This window comes from Alexandromys fortis, unplaced genomic scaffold (genome assembly GCF_014885135.2).
Source record: "Alexandromys fortis isolate MF-2015 unplaced genomic scaffold, M_Fortis_MF-2015_v1.1 scaffold_84, whole genome shotgun sequence".
NCBI lineage: Eukaryota > Metazoa > Chordata > Mammalia > Rodentia > Cricetidae > Alexandromys > Alexandromys fortis.
Window position 1 is genome coordinate 5,930,595 of NW_026068017.1, and position 22,112 is coordinate 5,952,706.

A 22,112-nucleotide genomic window follows, 5' to 3' on the forward strand; every position below is an offset into this window, starting at 1 on the left:
GGTGGGGAAGAGACAGAAATCTTTAATAAATAAATAAATTAATTGAAAAGAAAAAAAAGAAATAAATGAATCTTTAAAAAAAGAAAAAAATAGCACTTAAAAATTTAAAAAAAAAGGCAGAGAACAGATGTAACACATATATGTTAATTAGACCGTAGTTAAATGGTATGTGCATGACAAAATATACTAAGACGGAAAAAAAAAATCAACCACAAATCTCCTGAGTGGGAAAAATCTCTAAGATATAATCAGCTATAAGAAGACATTGTCAAATGGAATACATAATATGTTCCCACTTATATGAAAGACTGTAGATAATAGAATATACCCTGTTCATTGGTGTAAGAGTCAGAGAATCCTAGGATATGCAAAAACAATAATTACTTTGTGTGGGAGTGGAGGACAAAATGAGAGGACCTTCCCTGAATCCTGGTAGATGATTTATAGATTTCCTAGCCATATGGATATTTTACTCATGCAAAGTATCTTCTTCCTCTCCTACGGCTCTGCCCAGAGAGCAGCTAGAAAGTACTGCATCCATCTGGGAACCATGAGAAGATTCAGGAAAGAAGGGGAACACTCTGAGCAAGGCAAAAGAGGCGAGCATAGGATGGCAGCACCAGGCGGCTGAAATGGTCAACTTTCTAACGTGGAGCCTCCAACATGGGAACATTTTCTTTAAGCAGCTTTGGTAGCATTATGTTCCCTGTGGCTGAAAGGATCCTAACTGCTAGACCAGCATGGTGAACCAAACTCATGCCCTCTGTGGGTACCTAAATTCACGTGCAAACACGTGATTTCATTTTTTTGCAAACAGCCTAATTTCATTTATCTTATGGATTACAGTATTTCGATACAGTTTCTACTCATGCATCGCCACCTAGGTGGATTCCCAAACACAGTCACTATGCACAGTGGTGGGATAACTTAGGTACACAAGCACCTAGCATATGCCGATTGACTCCTCCGGGTTTGTCCTTAAGGAGGGTACCGCCGGATCACACGGCAGCTCTATTTTTATCTCTGAGGCACCTCCATAAGGTTTTCCACAACAGCTGGAGAAATCCACCTTTCACCCGCAGCTACCCTCAGCCTTGCCAGTATCTGCTGCTGTTTGTTTTCCAGATGTCAGCCATTAGGATGAGACTGAGTCTTAATAATTTGATTTGCATTTCCCTGATGTCTAAGGATGCAGAACTTTCTTTTCTTCATGTGTTCAATAACCAGTCATACTTTTGAAAAGTGTCAGTTAGGTTCATCTGGCCTTTTATCAACAGGACTATTAGTTCTTTTGGTGTTTACAGCTCTGTCAGAAGAAAATCTGGCAGGCTCTCCTGTTCTGTAGGCTGCACCACCACAGTCTCCTTTCCAGGGTGGGTTTTTTTTTTGGGGGGGGAGGGGTGCCAGGAGCTGAACCCAGGACTTCAGGCTCTACTCCATTCTCCTAGTCATCACCAGCCCCTAATTTCAATGTCCCCTGCTCAAACTGTCCTACCTCTGAGTCATCAGAGTTTTGTTTAGAAAGGTCTGCTTATGCCCATATTTTGAAATGTTTTCTTCTAGATGACTCAGAGTTTGGGGTCTTGAAGTTTTTGATTCACTTTTAATTGATTTTTGTGCATGGTGAGAGACGGACATCTAGTTTCTGTCTTTAAGAAGCAGTTATCCAGTTTTCCTAGCACCATTTGTCAGAGAGGCTGGCCTTTCTCCAGTCTGGAGAATCAGATGGCTGTAGATATGTGGGTTTGCCTCCAGATCCTCTATTGTTCCCCTGGTCCACAGCGTGTCAGTTTCTGCACCAGTCCTGTGCTGGTCTGCTAGCGTGGCTCTGGAACTTAGGTCTGCTAGCGGAACCTCTGCTGAGCGCTGCCTGGAGAAGCAGCAGGACTGCACTTATTACCATTCCTCGAAATACCCAGGGAGGCACGGACAAAGTCCATACTTCCTCCAACCCCAGTTCAGTACCTTCTGGAGCATCTATAGGTATTATAGTGCTGAACCTGCGGCCCCGCTGAACCTGCGGTCAGCCTGGCTGAACCTGCGGCCTCGCGTAACCTGCAGCCTCGCTGGCTCACCAGGCTCCCCACTGGCACAAAGGACAATGTGCTTTTCTGCCGAGTTCCCTCTACTGTGGATTTTAATTTCCTACCACGGTAGGTGTCATGTCACTGTATGGGTTCCCAAGGGGGACAGCTCACTGGACTATACCCCGCTAAGCTACAGAAAGTAGATGCTCTCTGTCTGTGCTGGCTTCAGGCTGCCTCTTCCCCAGACGGCACAGGACACGCACTACTAAGTGTCGTGTGCTTTAACACAGCATTCTTGCATCCTTGCCCACTGTTCATTACACTGTCAGGAACTTCAGTATTCTTGCTGCCTTTCGTTTCCCCTTGGCTTGACCACCCTGGGTTTATTTAAACAGAGAAAATCAAAGCTTCATCGAGGTCAGGACATCCTTCCGGAAAAGCTAGGCAGCTACCATATTTCTGGGCATAAATATAAGGGATAAATATTCAGTTTACATAATGAACCAACTAATGAAGTGACTGCATATTCCTTAGCAACTTCCTACTAACAGGAGAGTTTCTGGTCTGAGTTTCTGGTCATGAGTTAACACCAGTACTATCAAGCATAAATGCATGACTCCTTAAGAAAACCATGTACTATTGTGTACAATTTCCTCTTACAAACCATTAAGCTGATATAAGACATTCCATAATTTAAAATGAGAGAGGGTGTATTTTTTCAATCCGGGCAGATTCACCCCTCCTTGGGCAACCTGGAAGTCCCTCACTACCAGGAGGTCACCAAACTTAGCATAGACACTTGATTGGCAATAACATACTCAGCCCAGAACTCCTGGACTCCAGCAATCCTCCTGCCTCAGTCTCCTGAGTAGTTGGGACTACAGGCATGAGCCATCATGCCCTGCAAGAGAGGTTATATTTTTAATGTAAGAATAATGTAATTTTTCTTGTGCATAGTTGGGCTGCCCACACAATGATAGAATACATACTATATGGTCCATAAATTTTTAGGAGCTCAAGAGAAAAGTGTAAGTCTAAAATTAAGGTGCTTGTACTCCAAGAAAATGTGACATTTCCTTATCATCCATCGCCTTCTGATTCTAGAAGGCAGCCATCTTGTAAGCATCCACTTCCAGACATAAAACAACCAACGCAAACCCCAAATAACTTCCGCTTCCCCATAATCCTCTATATGGTTGGTGGTGTGAAGGTTTAAGCTCGGCCAATTAGCCACCCACGGCAGCCGAGTTAATCGCATAATCTCAGACTGTCACGGCACAGTGGAGGATGCCGTGATTCTCCTTTCTCTTTACAAAGCTCTAGCTAATTGCGAAGCTCAGCAATGCTCCAGATGCAAAGGGCAGCGGGCTTTCAAGTCCGGAGCGGTGTCACTGCTTATCGTCTTCCAGGGGACACTGTCACACAGAGGCTTCTTTAACAACTGTCCAAATACCTAAATTAGCCAACCATTGCTTAATCAGAGCCAGGCTCACTGCTCTGGAATAATGATGGGCAATCTGCAGGGCAAAAATGAAGGTTCTGTCACATGATGGCTACACATTCAATTATGTGATCCACAAATTAATGTCTGCTTAATGGACGTGTTAATCCAAGCTGACGGCTGACAATGTGCTTCTCTCCTTAATAAGCCCTGCCTGTGAGGAGGAGGAAGGAGACGCGGTGGGGGACTCCTGGGAATGAGGGCCAGGGGCTTCACACAGCACGCAGGGGGGGGGAATAGAGTGGGGGGGACACTTCGGCCTCGGCATCCCTTCACTAGCTGCACTGCGTACCTTAAGGCTTTGGCATCCCTTCACTAGCTGCACTGCGCACCTTAAGGCTTCGGCATCCCTTCACTAGCTGCACTGCGCACCTTAAGGCTTCGGCAGCAGCAGTGCTGCCATCTCCCTGCCTGGAGTCCATTTCATAACCCGCCGCTGAGTTCCGGGCACTTCCCTGGTCATATTGCGGGGCAGCTTTGATGTAGTATGCGTCTTCTTGCCGGGTGGACTTCCCCATACTGTCTACAAGATTGCACTTTTTGTACGGACACACGGAGATATAATCCTGTCAAAATGGGCACAATGGAGCTAACTAACCCCAGTCCAATAATAATCTACCAAGGAACTAAAGTTCGCTTTCTAATCTTCTACCACTCTTTCCTTTGTTTCTTCACCTGCAATGACTTTACGTTTTCATGGTAATTGGCACCTATTTGCCACACTGATATTTATTTATTTATTTATTTATTAAAGATTTCTGCCTCCTCCCCGGCACCGCCTCCCATTTCCCTCCCCCTCCCCCAATCAAGTCCCCCTCCCTCGTCAGCCCAAAGAGCAATCAGGGTTCCCTGCCCTGTGGGAAGTCCAAGGACCACCCACCTCCATCCAGGTCTAGTAAGGTGAGCATCCAAACTGCCTAGGCTCCCACAAAGCCAGTAAGTACGTGCAGTAGCATCAAAAACCCATTGCCATTGTCCTTGAGTTCTCAGTAGTCCTCATTGTCCGCTATGTTCAGTCCAGTTTTATCCCATGCTTTTTCAGACCCAGTCCAGCTGGCCTTGGTGAGTTCCCAATGGAACATCCCCATTGTCTCAGTGGCCACACTGATTTCTTGCACAAGCCAGGGATCATGTTCTGTGAAATGGGCCACCACCCTTCAGCCATCACTTCTTGACAGTGCTTGTGTACTTTTTCAGTACAACTTCTCTGGGAGCTTACTGTATGAAAGCTGTGCGTGCAAGCATTACTCTTGACTCAATCCAGAAAAAAGTTCAGCCAGTGACTTTAAATGTTGCAACCTCAAGAGGTCATTTATTGTTGTTTCAGTTTCTTCCTGGCCTGGTCTCTGGGCCCCCAAGTCACCCCAACCATTTACCAATAAACTAGTATGTAACTACGTTAGGTCCTGGTGGATCAACCCTAATGCACAAGACCAACAGGAGGCAGTCCTAATGACAGGAGTTAAAAGGTCCTCAGGCCTCCAACCAAAACCAAAACTACCTTTGCTCTGAACCTGCCAAGTTCCAGAAAATTCTCCTAACAATTCATCTGCTTTGGTTTTAATCCTGAGAGCTGAGGAAGCTTTGATTAAAATATACACAGAAGGTAAGCTACTACTCAAAACGGATCCCCTCGCTGGAACTAACTGAAAACTGTCTGTTAAGGAATAAGAACAGGCAGCACACTGGGTCCTGGAAGGGACAGTCGGGAGGGGGATTAGCAGGGACAGCAGTGGAAAAGGCTGGCTGGGGAGACCAGGAGGCCAGGTCACTGAGAAAACAGGTGAGACAGAGGTCCCCTAACCCGATGGAGACACACTGCTCCGGTGATGGCATCTTCTTTGTAGACATTTTCGCTGTCTGCACCCCTCTTACTGGCAGTCACCCCGCCTGGTCCTAACAATAATAAAAATGGGCAGAACACAGGCCCAGATAAGAATCAATGAGTTTGAACCCCAGATGACAGAGGAACTAGTAAGCTGTCCGGTCCAGCTCTTTACAGTATGTAAAAGTTACAATTTGATATCCAGGGGCTAGAGAGATGGCTCAGTGGTTCCAATCCTATACTGCTCTTGCGGAGGGCTGGAGTTTGGTTTCTAGCACCCACACTGGATGACCTAAAACCATCATTAACTTCAGGTCCAGCAGGCTCTGATGTCTCTGGCCTCCAAAAGCACCTGCACTCACGTGCATATATCCACAGATACACATACACATTAAAAAATGATAAAAATCAAATTTTTAAATAAAATGGTAAAAATAATTTGGGGGGGTGCGTTTGAAACAGGATTTCTTTGAGTAACAGCCCTGGCTATCCTGGAACTCACTTTGAAGACCAGGTTGGCCTCAAACTCACAGAGATCTGCCTGCCTCTGCCTCCCAGGGGCTGGGATTAAAAGTGTGCACGTGCCACAACCACCTGGCTAAATAAATCTTTTTAAAAAACTTATGTCTAAAATCCAACCTCTCCAACAGACAGACTTTAGACCCGACTGCCCCTCCCGCCCCTTCTGAAAGACGACACTGCAAAGAGCGGCTAAGCCAGCAGTGTCTGTGCCCCGAGAGTGAACCGAATAATGCATGTGACATCACTTCACTTTGACAGGAGGCAGAGGTCTAAGCTGCTGCCTACTAGATACCTCGTGGAGCTTCCCCAGGTTCGCTGACATCTAGACCTCGGTGAGCGCATGGCAGACAGCTGCACTCCCCCTCTTCCTTTCTCTGCCTGTTTTTGGTGAGCCTTTTGGGTGGCTCTATTGCCAAGTGCCAGTCATGAACAAATGATACAAAGCTATTTATTAGATATGGTGGCACATGTGTCTAATCCCAGCCCTAAAGGAGGCAGGAAGGAGTCCAGCCTGATCTACATAGAGTTCCGGGTCTTCTAGGACTACAGTCAGATCCTGGCTCAGAAAAATAGGGGGAGAGGGCGACACAAAACAGTAGTGTTCAAATCGTGCAAGGCCTGTGAAAACAGACAATAATGCCCAAGCTGGCTGGAGCTGTGATTCTGAATGTTAACCAAGGAGCTGCCACTCAAGCGATGGAACAGATAAGAGATACAAGGACATAGAGATGCTGGGACACGGAGAAGCAGAGACACACAGACTGCATTCGTAGGACTAGAAGACAAGACGGAACAGAAAGGATAAAACCCAAAGCAAAAAGGTTCCCATTCTTCACAACACCCCTTGGCATCATCAAATGACAGTCAATGGAGAACAGTTACTATAGTCTGGAGCTTGCAACCTCCCAAATGGTAAGGATCACTACCCCCATGACCATGTCCACCATGAACACATGGGGGAAGGCTGTCTCCACTTGGCCACCAGTCTCCACGAAAGACTTCTCCCACCAACTGCCTCTATTAACTTCTTATTGTGACAGTGTCTCACTCTGTGGTCCAAGCTGGCCTACAAATCCCAGCAATGACCTCGGTCTCATAAATGCCAAGATTACAAGAGTGAGAGACTACTCCTGGCCTATTTCTTCTCTTCCTCACAGTGAAGTTCTTACTGGAAGAAGCCATTTCTTCTCACCTTGAGTTCCTCTGCTTACCTGTCTTGGATCACATCCGCATCGCTTCTCCCCTTGTATCTACAGGACTGAATGCTGCCAGAGAGCGCTGAGGATCCTCAGGAAGCTGGCCCCACGACACCACTGCATTTGGAAACCTTGCCCAGGACACCACTCAGCATTCCCTAACCCAAGCTTTCGTCTCAAAACCGACTTGACTTCACCCAGCTTCACACATTTTGTAAATGCTGACACCTGGGCTTCCCCGCTCCTGAGAAGCACGGGACCAACAGGAATGAACTGCTGCCCCTCCCCCAGCTCATCCTAACACAGTTGTTTGCAATCCTGGATGTTTCTGACAATCACCGGGGACCACCCACCCCAACCAGCTGCCCTAGGAGTGAAGTCTGAGGTGGGGCCTGGCAGTGCGGCCCTTGGGAAGCTGCATCATTCCTAAGACCTAAGTACAAAGCTGATCCCCCTGACCTCCAGTCACTGCTAAAGGACAGAAAAAGAGACTTTCTCTTCTGGGCTAGTTTCCTTCTAGGACGTTCCCAGCCGTGAACTTCCAGGAGCAGGGAGAGGACAGGGCTAGAGATGTAACAATTTCTCCATCATTAGCCCCAGCAATGGAGGCTGAATTCAGGGCAGCTGTCAGCTATATGCAGAGCCAATCACTGGCTGGCAGAGAACCTGGAGAAGCCAGCCCGGGAACCTCTGTGGCCTCGCCCTTGTCTTACCAGGACACCATTTTCAACAAGCCAACCAAACTGTGGCAGCTTCAGGCGTTTACAAGCCAGAAATTCAACAACTGTGAAAGGAAATTTCTGACCGTATTCTCCATAAGAATGCCCCACCTAGCATGAGCTTCAGCTGAACACCCAGAGCTTGCTAAATCTGGAAAATTAATGCAAACTAAACTCAGCAGGAAAATACAGTCAGACACTGTAAACGAACAGATTTTTACACAAAATGGAAACCGTGCAGAAAACAGCTGTAGCAACTCCACGCGAGTCCTCAGGGCCGCGGTGTCCCTGCAAAGAAAAGCGTCCTACCTGATCAGATCTGGCTCTGCACCCTCATTCTTAAACGATGCCAGGAGCAGCCGTTCTCGGGTGACAAGGTCATCCAGCAGGTTCTGTCTTCGATCCCCCTCCAGTTGTGTTCTGCGGAGGGTTGTTAAGGTCCAACAGTGGGTGGCTTAGCTCACTTTCCCCATGACTTTATTAACTCTTCGAGTCACCTGCAGTCACTAAGGCTCCGCCCACAACCACCCAGAAGAGGCTGTTTTCCTATCCTGACTTCCGTCCTGCAGGGAAAGACTGTACCACTGCACATGGATGCACAAACACTGACAGTGCTTTCACTGAAAAGCACACTAGGTAAAGCTTTATTTCGTGTTTTTTATTTCTTTTGCCAGTGAGCAGCCAACCAGGGCCAGGGCAATCTGGCTGCAGGAGTCCTTAGGCTTAAGCTACAGGTGTTAACTTTCATGGAAATTTGTGTACTCATTAGTACCTTAAGGTGGGGCGGGGAGGAGGCTGGCCGAGTAAGAGCAAGGCCTCTGAGTCTGACTCTAGTGGTGCAAAACCAAACCCCAAACACCCTCCCTGAGAAACCTAAGGTTTGGAAAGGGTGGGGACGCCCATCCTATGCAATAGCTCCAACAGAGGCTTCATGAAGGCTGCTTGGAAGTCACAGCGTCCTGTAAAAGCTGTTTCTGTCCACTCCTTTGTGAGAAACTACAAACGAGTTCTATTTAATGTGTTATTCTAGTAAATGAGGCAGACTAGGGGTGCAGAGAACAGTTTCACCTTTGGAGCCGGCTGCTCCTTTGTTGGTGTGTGTGAGTGTGGGTGTTGGTGACTGTGGGAGTGGTACTCGTGTGTGACAGGAAGGAGAGGGGTTCAAGTCACAGTGTATGTAAAGGTCAGAGGACAACTTTGGGGTTGGTTCTCTTCCTCTACGTTTACCTGGGTTCCAGGAATCCAATTCGGGTCTCCAGGCGTGCATGACAAATGCTTTATCCACTGGGACAATCCCTGGTCGTGGCTGTTTCTTTATATGGAACTCAACATCACTTACATCCTTTGGTAGGTCTTTAGTAGTGGGACTTGAACCCAGAGCCATTAGATTTACTGCTGAGCCACATCCTCACCCCTAAATCCAAAATTCCTTTTTGTCTTTCTGCAACAGAGTTTACTATGTAGCCCAAGCTGGTCTCCAACTCCTGATCAGCTTCCAGAGTGCAGAGATTACACAGTTGTGAACTGTGAACAGCCAAGGTCTATACACTAGCTTTCTGGAAACATATTAGATGCTGAGTTTCATTCCCGTGTGTTCTCAGAAATGGAGCTGAAGCAGTGGCGCTTGGATTCCCACCATCTACGGAAAGTCGAGCATGGCAGTGGGCACCTGTAACCAGAGCACTGGCAGGAAGTGGGAGTGAGGACGGGTGACCCCAGAACTCCTTGGCCAGCCGGTCTAGCCAAATGCAAGAACTTGGGGTTCAGTGAGAGGCCTCTCTCAAAAAAAGAGTGGGAAGCGATAGAGAAAGATGTTCGACACCGGCCTCTGGCCTCCACATCTGCGTGTGTGCATAACCACACACGTACGCTCACACCAAAAAAGAGAAAAGAAATGTGGGAGAAAACTCCACCACATTTCAGGGTCCAGGAAGTCAACAAAGAGTTTTGAAAGGCTCTGTCTGACCTCAGACATAAGAGGAAAACAAGTCACTCTAAATCTGTTGGCTTTGTTTTTTTGTTGTTGTTGTTGTTTTGTTTTTATAACCAAACGGCTGAATGGCTGGCAATATGAAGCAGGACTGGCCACTGACACCAGTTCTAGCAACAGCAGTAAACATGAGATGTCTGCTTCAGATTACAGATTCTCTTGTTTTTACAAAGTGATCACAAGACGGCGAGATGGCTCACCAGGGAAGGGCGCTTGCCACCAAGCCTAAGGACCTGCGTTTGATCCCTGGTGCCCATGTGGTAGAAGACGAGAACTGACCCCTGTTGGGACTGAGTCCTGGCTTTCAGCTGCTTTTCCCTCCTAGAACCTTCTAATTAAAGTTACTAGAAGCTGTGCCTAGCTTAGAGGATCAGAGGATGGGATTTTCACCTGTTGGCCATTGACTGCAGTGTATTTAAGCCTACATGGGTGCTAATAAAGAGGGGCTTTGGTATCAGTGTTTAAAGGTCTGCGTGTTGGTCTGTCTCTGCGTCTGTATTCTCAACCTCCAGCCCCTTGCCCAAAGCTCGCGAACCGGGGTCTAGCGCATAGAGCGCAGACCCCTTCAAGGCCTCTAACTGCCAAAGGCACATCATGGTATGAGTGTGCCCACACAGGCCTCTAACTGCCACAGGCATACCACGGTATGAGTGTGCCCACACAAGCGTATAACACATGCACAAATAAATAAATGTAATAAAACATTTTAAAGGGGTTACAAAACATTGTGTTCAGGCTACAGAAGTTTCTGAGAACTTGACAGAACCAAGGATTATAATGACGGTTGCCTGAGAGGGATCTACAAATGTGACTGTTAATTTTATACAGAAAAGTGCTGGCTAGCTAACAGGAACAGTAAACAAATCCTGCCCCCCCCCCAAAAAAATCTCCCTCAGTAGCAGAGTTATTAGGAAAATCATAAATCTAAACCTAAGTCTTAGAGTCATAGTCACTCCACATATTAAAAATAATAATGATAAAGGAATTCTCTCAACATTCCGGCATGCCACACTTCCTCGGGTCCAATCACTACCATGACTTTTCCATTTTCCACTGACGGTGGCAGCAGTCACCAAGTACCCCATCTTGAAATCATGAAGTAGCAACTGTAACTAAGAAACAGAAACCTCAACTATTCTCTTCTTTAATAAAAAGGGCCAATATTAGCCTTTGAATCAGTGTCAATCAAGAACAAGTATCTATGTCTTTTCAAATTATTGATAAACTGCCAGTGAAGCAGAAAGCTCTTATTCAATTTAAACAAAGTTCCTTGGGTGCTAGGGCAGGGGGAAGACAGAAACAAAGATGAGAATCACAGAGAACAAGACAAAATGTGAATTCTACATTGCAGGGCTATGAGCTGAGTCCCGATATGGGCGAGCCTTGCCTACACGCTCTGCTCAGCTACCCTGTCAGCCTCCCATCTGGCAGAGATTTCAGAACCCAACCACCCAAGAAGACAAACACTGGATATACGCTGAACATAAACCCAGTGTTAAAATTATGCACAAATTCAAATGATTCTGGAATTCAAACAGAAGAATATTTTAATAATCTTGAGTTTGAAAAAATCTTTCTAGGCAAGAATGAAAACCTACAGATAATGAAGAAAAACCCAGAAGTTGTGACTATGTGTGTGAGTGTACATGTGTGTATGTGTGTGTACATGTGTGTACATGTGTGCATGTGTATGTAAGTGTATGTGTACATGTGTGTATATACCCGTGTGTGTGTGCGTGTGTGTGATATACCTGCACCAACAGTTCCTGGGCACGGGGAAACCGGAAGCCTGCCTTGGGTGCCCTCCTCTGTTGCGTTCCACTTTTGTCTGAGACAGGGCCTCTCACTGAACCCAGAGCTAGCTGACAGACTAAATTGTGGCAGGTTTTCATGTGAGGGCTAGAGGTCCAGACTCAAGTCCCTGTCCCCATGATCATACAGCAAAGCACTTTACTCACTGAGCCATCTCCCCAGTCCAATTAGGTAACGTTGAAGTCTCTGAAAAATAAAATGACTACTGGCAAAAGGTAAGCAAGGACATAATACAGCAAAGAAAGGAGACGCTGAAAGCTCGGGTGGAAAGACAGCCGCATGTGAATAAGAGAGACACAAACTCTAAGACACACCTTGACCTACCAGACTGGGAAAACTCGGGAGAGGACTCAGGAAGTTGGTGTTTGCCTCCATTCCTGAGGGAAATGTAAACAGGTTTAACCGACTGCCAGGCTGCCTTCTATGACCCTACAGTGACATTCCCAACAACGCAGATGCAGTTCACTGCAAAACTATTTAGACGGATTCTGGAAGCGTCCTAAGTATCCACCAATAAGGAACTAAGGAATCCATGTGATGATTTCAGGCAGAGATGATTTCAGGACGCTGCTTATGGAGAGATGATGGTGGTAACTCACGATTCTGGGAACTTTCAAGGGCACAAGGGAATGACTTTGCATGGCATAAGCTCCAAAATGCACAGTGCTGAACCAAAATGGAGGGGAAGAGAGAGGCAGCAGCAAGCTAATCAGTGGATAGAGGTCTCATAAAGATCAGGCTGAGGAGTATGTGTGTGTGTGTGTGTGTGTGTGTGTGTGTGTGCGCGCAGAAAATATTTCAGAAATCTGTAAACTTTCCCTAAGGAAAGAGAACTGGCAACTCAAGGTGCAATAAGGACTGAATACCATCTGAATTGTTGCTGGCTTTTTCTTTTATCTGTGTGCATGTGCACGACCATGGTGAATACGGTCAAAAGGAATGAAAGATCCAGGAACACAACACAAAGTAGTCCCTTTATGACCTGAAGAATTTCATATTCATTTTTAATTAGATAGATACATAGATAGATAGATAGATAGATAGATAGATAGACAGACAGATAGATAGATAGATAGATAGAGACAGACTAGGATAAGAAAAGCCAGCCATTCATATTCTTTGTGTTGAAAATGAGATGGGACAGGGTGGCATTGTGGGAGAGAAAGGAGTTCTTGGTTAAAAAATAACAAGAAGTGCATTAATAGAAAGTATTGTTAAGACTATTTTATGTATATGGTGCTCTATCTGCATGTAACACCTGCAGGCCAGAAAAGGGCATCAGATCCCATTATAGACTGCTGTGAGCCACCATGTGGTTGCTGGGAATTGACCTCAGGAACTATGGAAGAGCAGGCAATGCTCTTAACTGCTGAACGATGTCTCCAGCCCCCAGAAAATATTTTATAATAAATAATAATAATAATAAGCCCTCTAAAGGTATGTTCTGAAAAATAACAGACACAAGTTCCAGACTTAAAGCAATGCTCAGAATGAGCCATTCACCCCAATGTGGAGGGCAGCATGAGCTGGTGACTGGGTCTGCAGATCAGTAACTGAAGACACCTGACGCTACAGGAGCCACAGGGGTCCCCTGGGCCAGTTCTCACTGTTTTCCAGCTGGAAATCGAGAGCCAGCACAATCTCTCTAAGTTAGAGCCCTCCTCTTTCCTCTCTACACCAGGACTTCTTCCTCGGCACCTGCTGGGCACTAAAGATCTGGGCTTTCTCCACGCCAGGGGTGCTAGCACTGCTCACTGCCTCCTTCCACTGCTTACAGCCCCACTTAAAGCAATATGCCCAGTATAGCAGGAGCATCCCTAACCCAAATCCAAACTCTCAAGTGCTCGGAAATTTGCTAGCTTTTGACCACTTCATCAGGATACCACAGGTGGAGAATTTCATAGCAACCAAATTATTTTAAATAGTCTACAAAATTAACTCTAGGCTAGATGTAAAATAAACACACATTTTATGCTTACACTTGAGTTCCCTTCCAAGATGTCTTATCATGTACATATAAATATTCCTAGATCTGAAATATTTCCAGTCCCATGAAGTTTTGACAAGGAACACAGCCTAGTATGCCAATTCAGAATATCCCTATAGACTCCAGCTAAATATTGGAAAACTAAAATTAGTCAGCCACTCTGCCTCTTTGTTTTATGTTTTATTTTAGCAGACTGAAACAACAGACCCCCAAGGAGATGGGAGGGGCTGATCCCATGAGGCACTTAAAAATACTTCTTCAACTTCTCAAAGCAGGATTAGTCCCACCTCTGAAATAATGGAACTAGGAGTGGGACATGTAACATTGCTATGTTAAAGTTAAAACCTTCCTTTTTATTTAAACAGAAAGGGGGAAATGGTGTGGGAAGTTCTTCTGTATATGTGTTGCTTTTATTGGTTAATGAATAAAGCTGTTTTAAGGCAATGGCTTAACAGAGTAAAGCTGGGCAGGAAATCCAAACAGAGCTGTAGAGAGACAGTAGGCAGAGTCAGGGAGAGGCCATGTAGCTGCCATGGGAGACAAACGCCTCTGCTGGAGATGGCTGAAACTCTGCCAGAAGGCCACAACCTCATGGCAATGCACAGATTGATGGAGAAGGGTTAGTTTAGGATATAAGAGCTAGCTAGAAATGCACTTAAGCAATCGGCCAAACAGTATTGTAAATAATATACTTTCTGGGTGATTATTTGGGATCTGAGCAGCCAGGAACAAACAAGCAGACCCCCCCCCAAAGAAACTCAAGCCCATGGAGGCTGAACTGGTCTCTGGCCTCAAGGGGCAGGGTTGGCCCTCTGTCTCAGCTCTGTGTGGTCCCCAGGGCAATGTTGATCCCTCAGCACATAGTGCCAGACTTCCAAGTCAGGAACATGGGACAGCAGTTACCAGTTACACATGTGGCCATGTATGGACTGAATGTTCAAAAAAAAAAAACAATAAGAACAAAACAAAACTACCTACTACTGTGGAGAAAATGACAAGATTTTAATACCAAAACCTACAAGGAGATCTAGTGACAGACAAAATGATAAAATTTCTCCAAACACAAGAACCATGTCCTTATTTTTCCCATGTTCCCAGATGCCACTGAAACTATCACGGAGTCAGTGCTGGAGAACCTCAGTTCCACTGCAGGCCCAGCGCTGCTTCCAGAACCCCCATGTCTCCCCACTCCCACAGTCACTTGGGCTTATTACACGGTAGTTATCACACCTACCCATCCACCCATCCTTTTCCCTAAAACATTATCTGCCCAGGCCCTCTCCTAAAGCACCAAACACCTCTGATACTGAATACTTTTGAAAAGAGGTTGTTTTTACTCTCCTAGAAAATGGCAAAGGCTGGGTCTGGAGAGATGGCTTAGCAGTGAAGAGCACTTTGCTCTAGCAAAGGACCTGAGTTGGGCTCCAGGACCCATGTCAGGAAGCCCTCCACGTACACTAGCACACACTCACACAGAAACAGACACATTAAAAAGGAAAAGAATAAAAAGGGCGAAGGTGATGGTTGTGAAAAGCTAACAAAGGACAAGCGCCATGAAAAGCCGACTGTGAGTATTTTTAGTACTGCATGAAATCCACACAATGCCTCCCACTGCACAAGCTATTCTTGCAACCCGGTGAGGCAACGAAAAGAAAATCTGGAAATAGAAGTGACTGGCTGTGCACAGCGGCTCACACCTATAATCCCGGCACTTACGAGGCTGAGAAGTAGAGGGCTTGCCTATAGTTTAAGGCTAGCCTGAGCTACATTGTTAAGTTTTAGGCTTGCCTGGGCTACAGGGTAGATTAATTAACTCCTTTGGAAATGTATAAAGCAGATTTGAGCACCCTGACTGCAGGACTCTGTCTTGCTGATCAATCACAAGCTAACACAGAGTCAAACTGCACAGCTTTACTTTTGAAAACACAACATCAAAACCACTTTTCAGGAAAGAATGTGACACCTCAGACCTGCACTCATGAATTGAGGTGTCCTCATCTTGTACCTCCTGTAGTTTCTGGGGAACTTTATGAATACAGGAGGACAAAACCATGTCAGTAAAGTCCTGTCAGTTCTTAGTTACGCAGCACAGTAAGAGAGCGTGCCTCTCAAATGCTCACATTCCAACAGGCAACCAGTGCTGGGTGTGGTACTGTTCACTGGAGGCAGGCAGGCCTCTGTGAGCTCCGGGCCTGTCTGAGCTACATGGCAAACCCAGCCAGAGTTACACAGTGTCTCACAAAAGAAAAGTCACCCAACTTTGTTTCCTAGAACTGTATTTAAAAGTCACCCTGTGATGTGGGAGGCCCCTCTGTGTGTTGCTTGTATTGGTTAATGAATAAAGAAACTTCCTTGGCTTGATAGGGCAAAACTTAGGTAGGTGGAGAAGACAGAACTAAATTCTGGGAGGAAGAAAGCAGAGTCAGAGAGACACCATGGATCTGCCTGAGACAGAATGTTTCCTGGTAAGCCACTGCCACATGGCAATACACAGATTAATAAAAATGGGTTAAATCAAGACGTGAGAGTTAGAAAATAAGAGGCTAGAGCTAATGGGCCAAGCAGTGATTTAATTAATACAATTTCTGTGTGGTTATTTCAGGGCTAAGCTAGCCAGGCAGCCGGGACAACAAGCAGCCTGTTCCTTGCAACAACCCTGTCTGGCTGGAGAGATGACTTGTGGTTAAGAGCATCTGCTTCTCTTGTACAGGACATGAGTTCAGGTCTCTGCACACACACTAGACAGCTCACAACTGCCTACAACTCCAACTCTAGGGGATCCAACACCCTTTCCGGCTTTCTCAGGCACTGTGCACACATATACACACAAACACAAATAAATAAAATTAAAATAATTTTAAAGAGGCAGTCTTTTGATGATTTGTGGTCATTTTTTTAACAAAGGATCACAATATCTTAAGATATAACTAATACACCACAGTGAACAGAACACTGTGTCACCCTTTGTGATTAAGGCTCCTGTGGACCTGTGACCGCAGCAAGCAGTTGTCAAAGGCACGCCAGGGGGCAGAGGATAGGAGACTATGTTTTCTACTAAAGAATTCAGCTTCAAGCCAAGCAGTGGTGGCTCACACCTTTAATCCCAGCACTCAGGATCTCTGTGAGTTCCAGGCACCTGGTCTACAGAGGGAGTCCCAGGACAGGCACCAAAGATACAGAGAAACCCTGTCTCAAAAAATAAAAAAACAAACAAACAAAAAAAAAACAATAACAAAAAACAAAATCAGCTTCAAATAACAGACTTGGAGCTAGATAGTCATGTGCTTGAATCTGACTCTTGTATACCTAGCTATAGGGTCCTGGGAAAGTTACTGATGTATCCAGGATTCTTCTCTATAAGATTAAACCCCCTGCAGGAATGTTGGAATCTCTCCACCTGTATCCATGACACAAGGTGACAAGGTTGACCTGGTCAAGTTACCTTTTTCATAAAGAAGAAAAGATATTTCCAAAACCAAGCATATGCAGTGATTAGTACCGAAGTGCTTCCATCTGAAATTGCTTAAATTTGGAGGAAGATTTGAATTATTAAAAATATTTAAGAGGGAGGATGTTGGAGAAATGCCTAGGGCTAGAGTCATAGAGCATGTGCTTAGTGTGTCCAGGGCTCTAGGTTCAATCCCCCGCCCCAAACCAGCTACCAAACAAAAGGTTGGTAATACTATTGCAGTCACTGCTGCCTTTTTCCTTCTAGAAGAGGCTTCCCTGAAAACAGGTTTAGGAGCGCCCCCGTGTGGTCTGTGATCCGAATGTCACCTCTACCAGCAAAGCTCAACAAATGGTGGGGAAAAGATTATTTTTAAAAGTTTTTATAATCCAGTTAAGTTTTTATTTTTAATTTTTCAATTTTTAAAAATCTCCCTAGGAAATTTCAAATTATCAATATTTGTGTTCTTATAAATTTGTTGAATGCTTTAAATAATGAGACCAGTGTGTTTAGTGGGTAGTGCTTAACATGGTAGTCTGGGGAGTCATGCTGAGAACACAAAACCAAAAGTCCATTACAACAGACAGCCAGACCGAAAGTGTTTAGGAAAATGAAACCAAATATTACACACTTAGTACTCTCTGTCCACTGTGTAGCAGGGGCTATTAACAGGAATCAGAGTTCTTGGGTTATATATGTCTCTTGCTCTATGGGTCATACGTGTGTGTGTGTGTGTGTGTGTGTAACTGTTATAGTGTGTGATGTATATATATATACATATATATATGCATATATAGTGGATTATAATGAATTATCTTAATGAAGTTAGCAAACAGGAACTAAAAGCACCATGGGACAGTATTTGACTACCTTTCTAACACATGTGATCTGCTTACACTAAAATGATTCCATGTACCGGGAACGCATGTGCAAACTCCCCAGCACTGACTTCTGAAAGAAGAGAAACTAGCCCCGCCCACTGTAACCCACTCAGGTCTATGGATTAAGACCTGTTGACTTGGGTAAAATAAAAGCTCTTTATGTAACACACTAGCAGGCGGTAACAAATGATACCATATGGAGGGTAAAATTACAAACCAGAATATTCCAGCTGTGTTTCAAAGAAGGCCCCATTGTTTACTAAAATTAAACTTTTATTTGAAACCTCAGCAGATGAATAATTAAACATTTCGAGGACCATGCTATTAAGCCATGCCAACCTTCCTGCCAACATAAAAGGGTTCATTTGGAAGAAAACATATTTTTGAAACACCTTCAATTGTTTTGTCAAAAAAGCTGTATTCCTACATTCTCCCACATAAAAGCCAGGATGTGTGGTTTCCTCTGATACCAAAAGCCAGGTCTTTGGTGTGAATTACAGACAATTTAAAGAAATACAACTGTGGGGTCAGTTTTCAACTCATTATAAAGCAGGTTTAAAGACTCAGGTTAGGTAACAGGTCCACTGTGAATTTCTTCCTAAAATGTTTGTATGGAGTAGGGTAGGGTGGCTCATTATGTAGCTCAGGTTAGCCTCAAAATCACTACGTAGTCCAGGCTGGCTTTTAATGCTCTGTCTTGCCTTGGTCTCTTTGGTGCTGGGATTACAGATGTGTACAACCACACACACTTCAAAAGCAGCTTGAGTACACGATACCTCACCAGAGCTTAAGATGGCCAAGCCTGCTTTAACCAATTCCTAATACACTTTTCACCCCAAAAACTCCCAAATGAGGGGTACTTGTCTGTGTCCCTGAAAGATGAAGCGGCCAAACCATATCTCAGTAGTCTATGGCTAGATTTTTAAAAAGCAGAAAAGACATGTAGCCTCTACTGTTATTGGCCAGAAAGCAAGTTACTAAATATTCTGAGGGCTGAGATGTGGCTCAGTTGGTGCAGCATCTGGCTAGCAGGCCCAAGGTCCTGGGTTCCACCCCCAGCACCTCACGAAACCAAGTATACTGGAGTATGCCTGAATCTGAGCGCTCAGGGGGTGAGGGCGGAAGTTCAAGTCATCCTTGGCTACAGGGTGAGCTCAAGTCCAGTTTGGGCTACTGAGACCCCGTCTCAAGAAAACCAAAATGCTCTGGAAAATCCAGCAGGGAATCAATGTTCAGGATTATCATGGAAGTCCTGCGGCTAAAGTTGCGCTAGCCATCCTCAAGGCAGTGAACAGCAGTGTGCAGCTCTACAAACAGAGCTGAGGGAACGCATTAGCTTCCTACCCTGTCAAGGTTACACCCAGACAAAATCATTCCTTAGGTGAGTCTTCCCTTGCCAGCGCAGTTACTGCAAAGCAGTGAACAGACACTTAAAACAGAATTCAAGACTACAGGCAACAGTGTGGAGACCAAGTCCTCCTTGAGCTGCGGGGGGAAATGTGGGTGGCCCAGATTCCTTCCTCTCTTAAATAAGATTGTTTCTCCTCCCTCCAGGGAAGGTGGGCATGTTTACATGGATACATCTGACGGGTTGACACAGCTCTTAGCAGTAAGTCCTTCAGAGTGTCGATCTTTACCTTCAGGTTCTTCAACAAAGTTCTGATGGTCAGGGTGAGCTGGAAAGAGGAGAGAACACAGCCTGAGTCCACTGTCCAGAGGGGTAGGCAGCATCTGCTAAGGAAGGAAGGCCTGGGAGACAGGCTCAGGTTGTAAAGTTCTCAATGGGGTCCTTGTCTAGCCACCAGAGCTCTGTCCACCCGGAGCGTGTACCCATGGTGCACCTGGTCTACATAGGAACACAGCTATTGAGTGGAAACGGTAAGCTTGCATTCATACGCAGCTGGAATTCTGTCCCCATAACTCCCACATACTGTATTTTACACACACTGGAGCCATGCAGGAAACTGTGTTCCCTCAGTCCTCGCTCAGCAGCAAAACCCCACGGTTCCCTCAACCATGCTTCAGATGACAAGGTGTCAAGTCCCATTAGCGTTCTGACTGGTCTCAGAACACTCTGGTATATTTATAGCCCATCTGACCACTGGAAAGTAATGCTCTTTTTCCACGAGAGGAATGTTAACCACGCATGACTCTTCTTCTAGGACTGAGGGAACTGTCTCCAGTCAGCCTAAAAGCCCAGAGGGAATGTCTGTCTGTGACTCTGAAGATGAAGAAATGGGACAGCCCCTCCCTGACATCTGGAAATGTGAAGAACAAGAGTACCCATCTGAATGAAAACATCTGACCACGAGGAAACGGGAGGAATACTGGAGAGACAGACTGCCACTGTTTTACTATTGCTTGCTAAAAGTAGCAGTTAACTGGGCATGGTGGGGTACGCGAGATCCCAGCACTGGGGAGACAGAGGATCTCTAGGAAAGGTCAGCAGGGTCCACAGTGAGTTCAAGGTCAGCCAAGGCTACACAGTGAGAGCCTGTTTGACCAAACAACAAAGTAGCAGTGTATAACCCAGAAAGAAGCAGGAGGCCCTGCTCTGATGAGCAACTGTCAGATGCCAGCAGCTAGGAAAGGCCTGGCTTTGTTCTAACACCCCAGGAACCCAAAGGAGCCACCCATGGAGTTAACAGGGGGCTGGTAGGAAGCAGTCTGCCATGTACTCAAAGAGTAGAGAACAGAACAAGAAGCAAAAAATATAACCAGTTGGGTGCTGTAGTTTACACCTGTACCCCACGTGAGGCTTCAGCACCAGGTCCACTTGGATCCAGGAACTTGGGGCCAGCCTGAGCAACAAAGGAAGATACCCCCCCCCCACCTACTCTATCAAAAAAACACACACCTAACACATACACACACACACAGAAATAAATGTAATTTTAAAATGTTTAAATCATAAAAATAAAATAAAATGTTTAAATCAAGTCATAAAATGAAATTTCACCCAAAAAGAGAATAGTCTAGAAACTTACTGTAATGTCAAAGGTAATCGTTAGTTAGTATTAAGATTTCATATTTTATAAGAAAATAATCTTTGCCAGGGCTATGCAGCAAACCCTGTCTCAAAAAATAAAAGAAACAAAAAACAAGAAAAGAAAGAAAATAATCTTTTGTCATCAAAAGTACCTTAGTTATAATTAAACAGAAACTTTCAGAACAAAGAAAAAACTGCAAGACCCAATTCATACTTTCGGTAACACAATCCCAGACACTGACGTAAACAACTGGAAACAGACAAAAAAAAAAAAAACCTCACACCAACCCTGCTCAAGGATGACAAAACCTTTTTCAAACATCAGCAGACTCAGAATTGCATTGAAAGGACAGGATGCTACCATGAAGTAGAATTTATTCTTGCAAGTTAAGAATGGTTTAGTGCTAGAAAACCTCAGAGGAAAGCCTATGGTGTTACTGATTAAAAAGAAAACAAACATATGATTAATACAGTGTGGGGAAATTAAAAATAAGACAGGAAGAGCAACTAAGAATAGACACTACAGTCTGTTTAAACTGTGAGCTACACGTTCTTACTAAAGGAACAAGACGAAGGAAATATGAAGGGCTCAAGGGGGATTAAAGTATTAATTGCAGAAAGAAAACAATCTACTTGGGAAAGATTCAGAGAGTCAATTTAGAGCTGGGGAGATGGCTTGGCTAGCAGAGTGCTTGCCACCCAAGCTGAAGACCTGAGTCTGAACCCCAAGCCCCCAGGTAAAAGGCCAGGTGCAGTGGTGACCCCAGCACTGGGGTGTAGGGACAGAAGGATCTATGGGGCTTGCTAGTCATCTAACCCACCCATATTGGTAAATTCCAGGTCCAATGAGAAATCCTGTCTGAAAACAACAACAAACCAAAAAAGTAAAAGAATTCAGTACAGTGATCAAAATAGACGTGGTGGCTCACACCTACTACATCAGCATTTGGGAGACAGATGCAAGAGGATAAAGATCCCAGGGCCAGCCTAGCTACAACAGGAATTCCACACCAGCCTGGATATCATAAGATTCTATGAATTAATTAATTAACTAAGTAAATGACATTTAAAAAAAAAAAATAGCAATACCAACAAAACCTAAAAAATGTGCAGACTGATTTTGCCCCGCAATAACCACGCACTAGATGCTGATGGAAGGTGAATAAGAAGGAAGCACTAAGGATTATTTAAAAAGTCAAGTCGAGCAGTGGTGGC

General features: G+C 45.1%; 1 protein-coding gene across 1 annotated transcript in view; it reads right to left on the reverse strand.

The window, feature by feature from the left end:
- Positions 1-22,112, reverse strand: part of Stx8 (syntaxin 8) — a 248,920-nt gene that overhangs the window by 221,848 nt on the left and 4,960 nt on the right. The window contains exons 3-4 of the mRNA XM_050162791.1: positions 19,490-19,584; positions 8,100-8,210 (exon numbers count right to left, since the gene is read on the reverse strand). Coding sequence (XP_050018748.1) covers positions 8,100-8,210; positions 19,490-19,584 — 206 coding nt within the window. The remainder of the gene's footprint in view (positions 1-8,099; positions 8,211-19,489; positions 19,585-22,112) is intronic.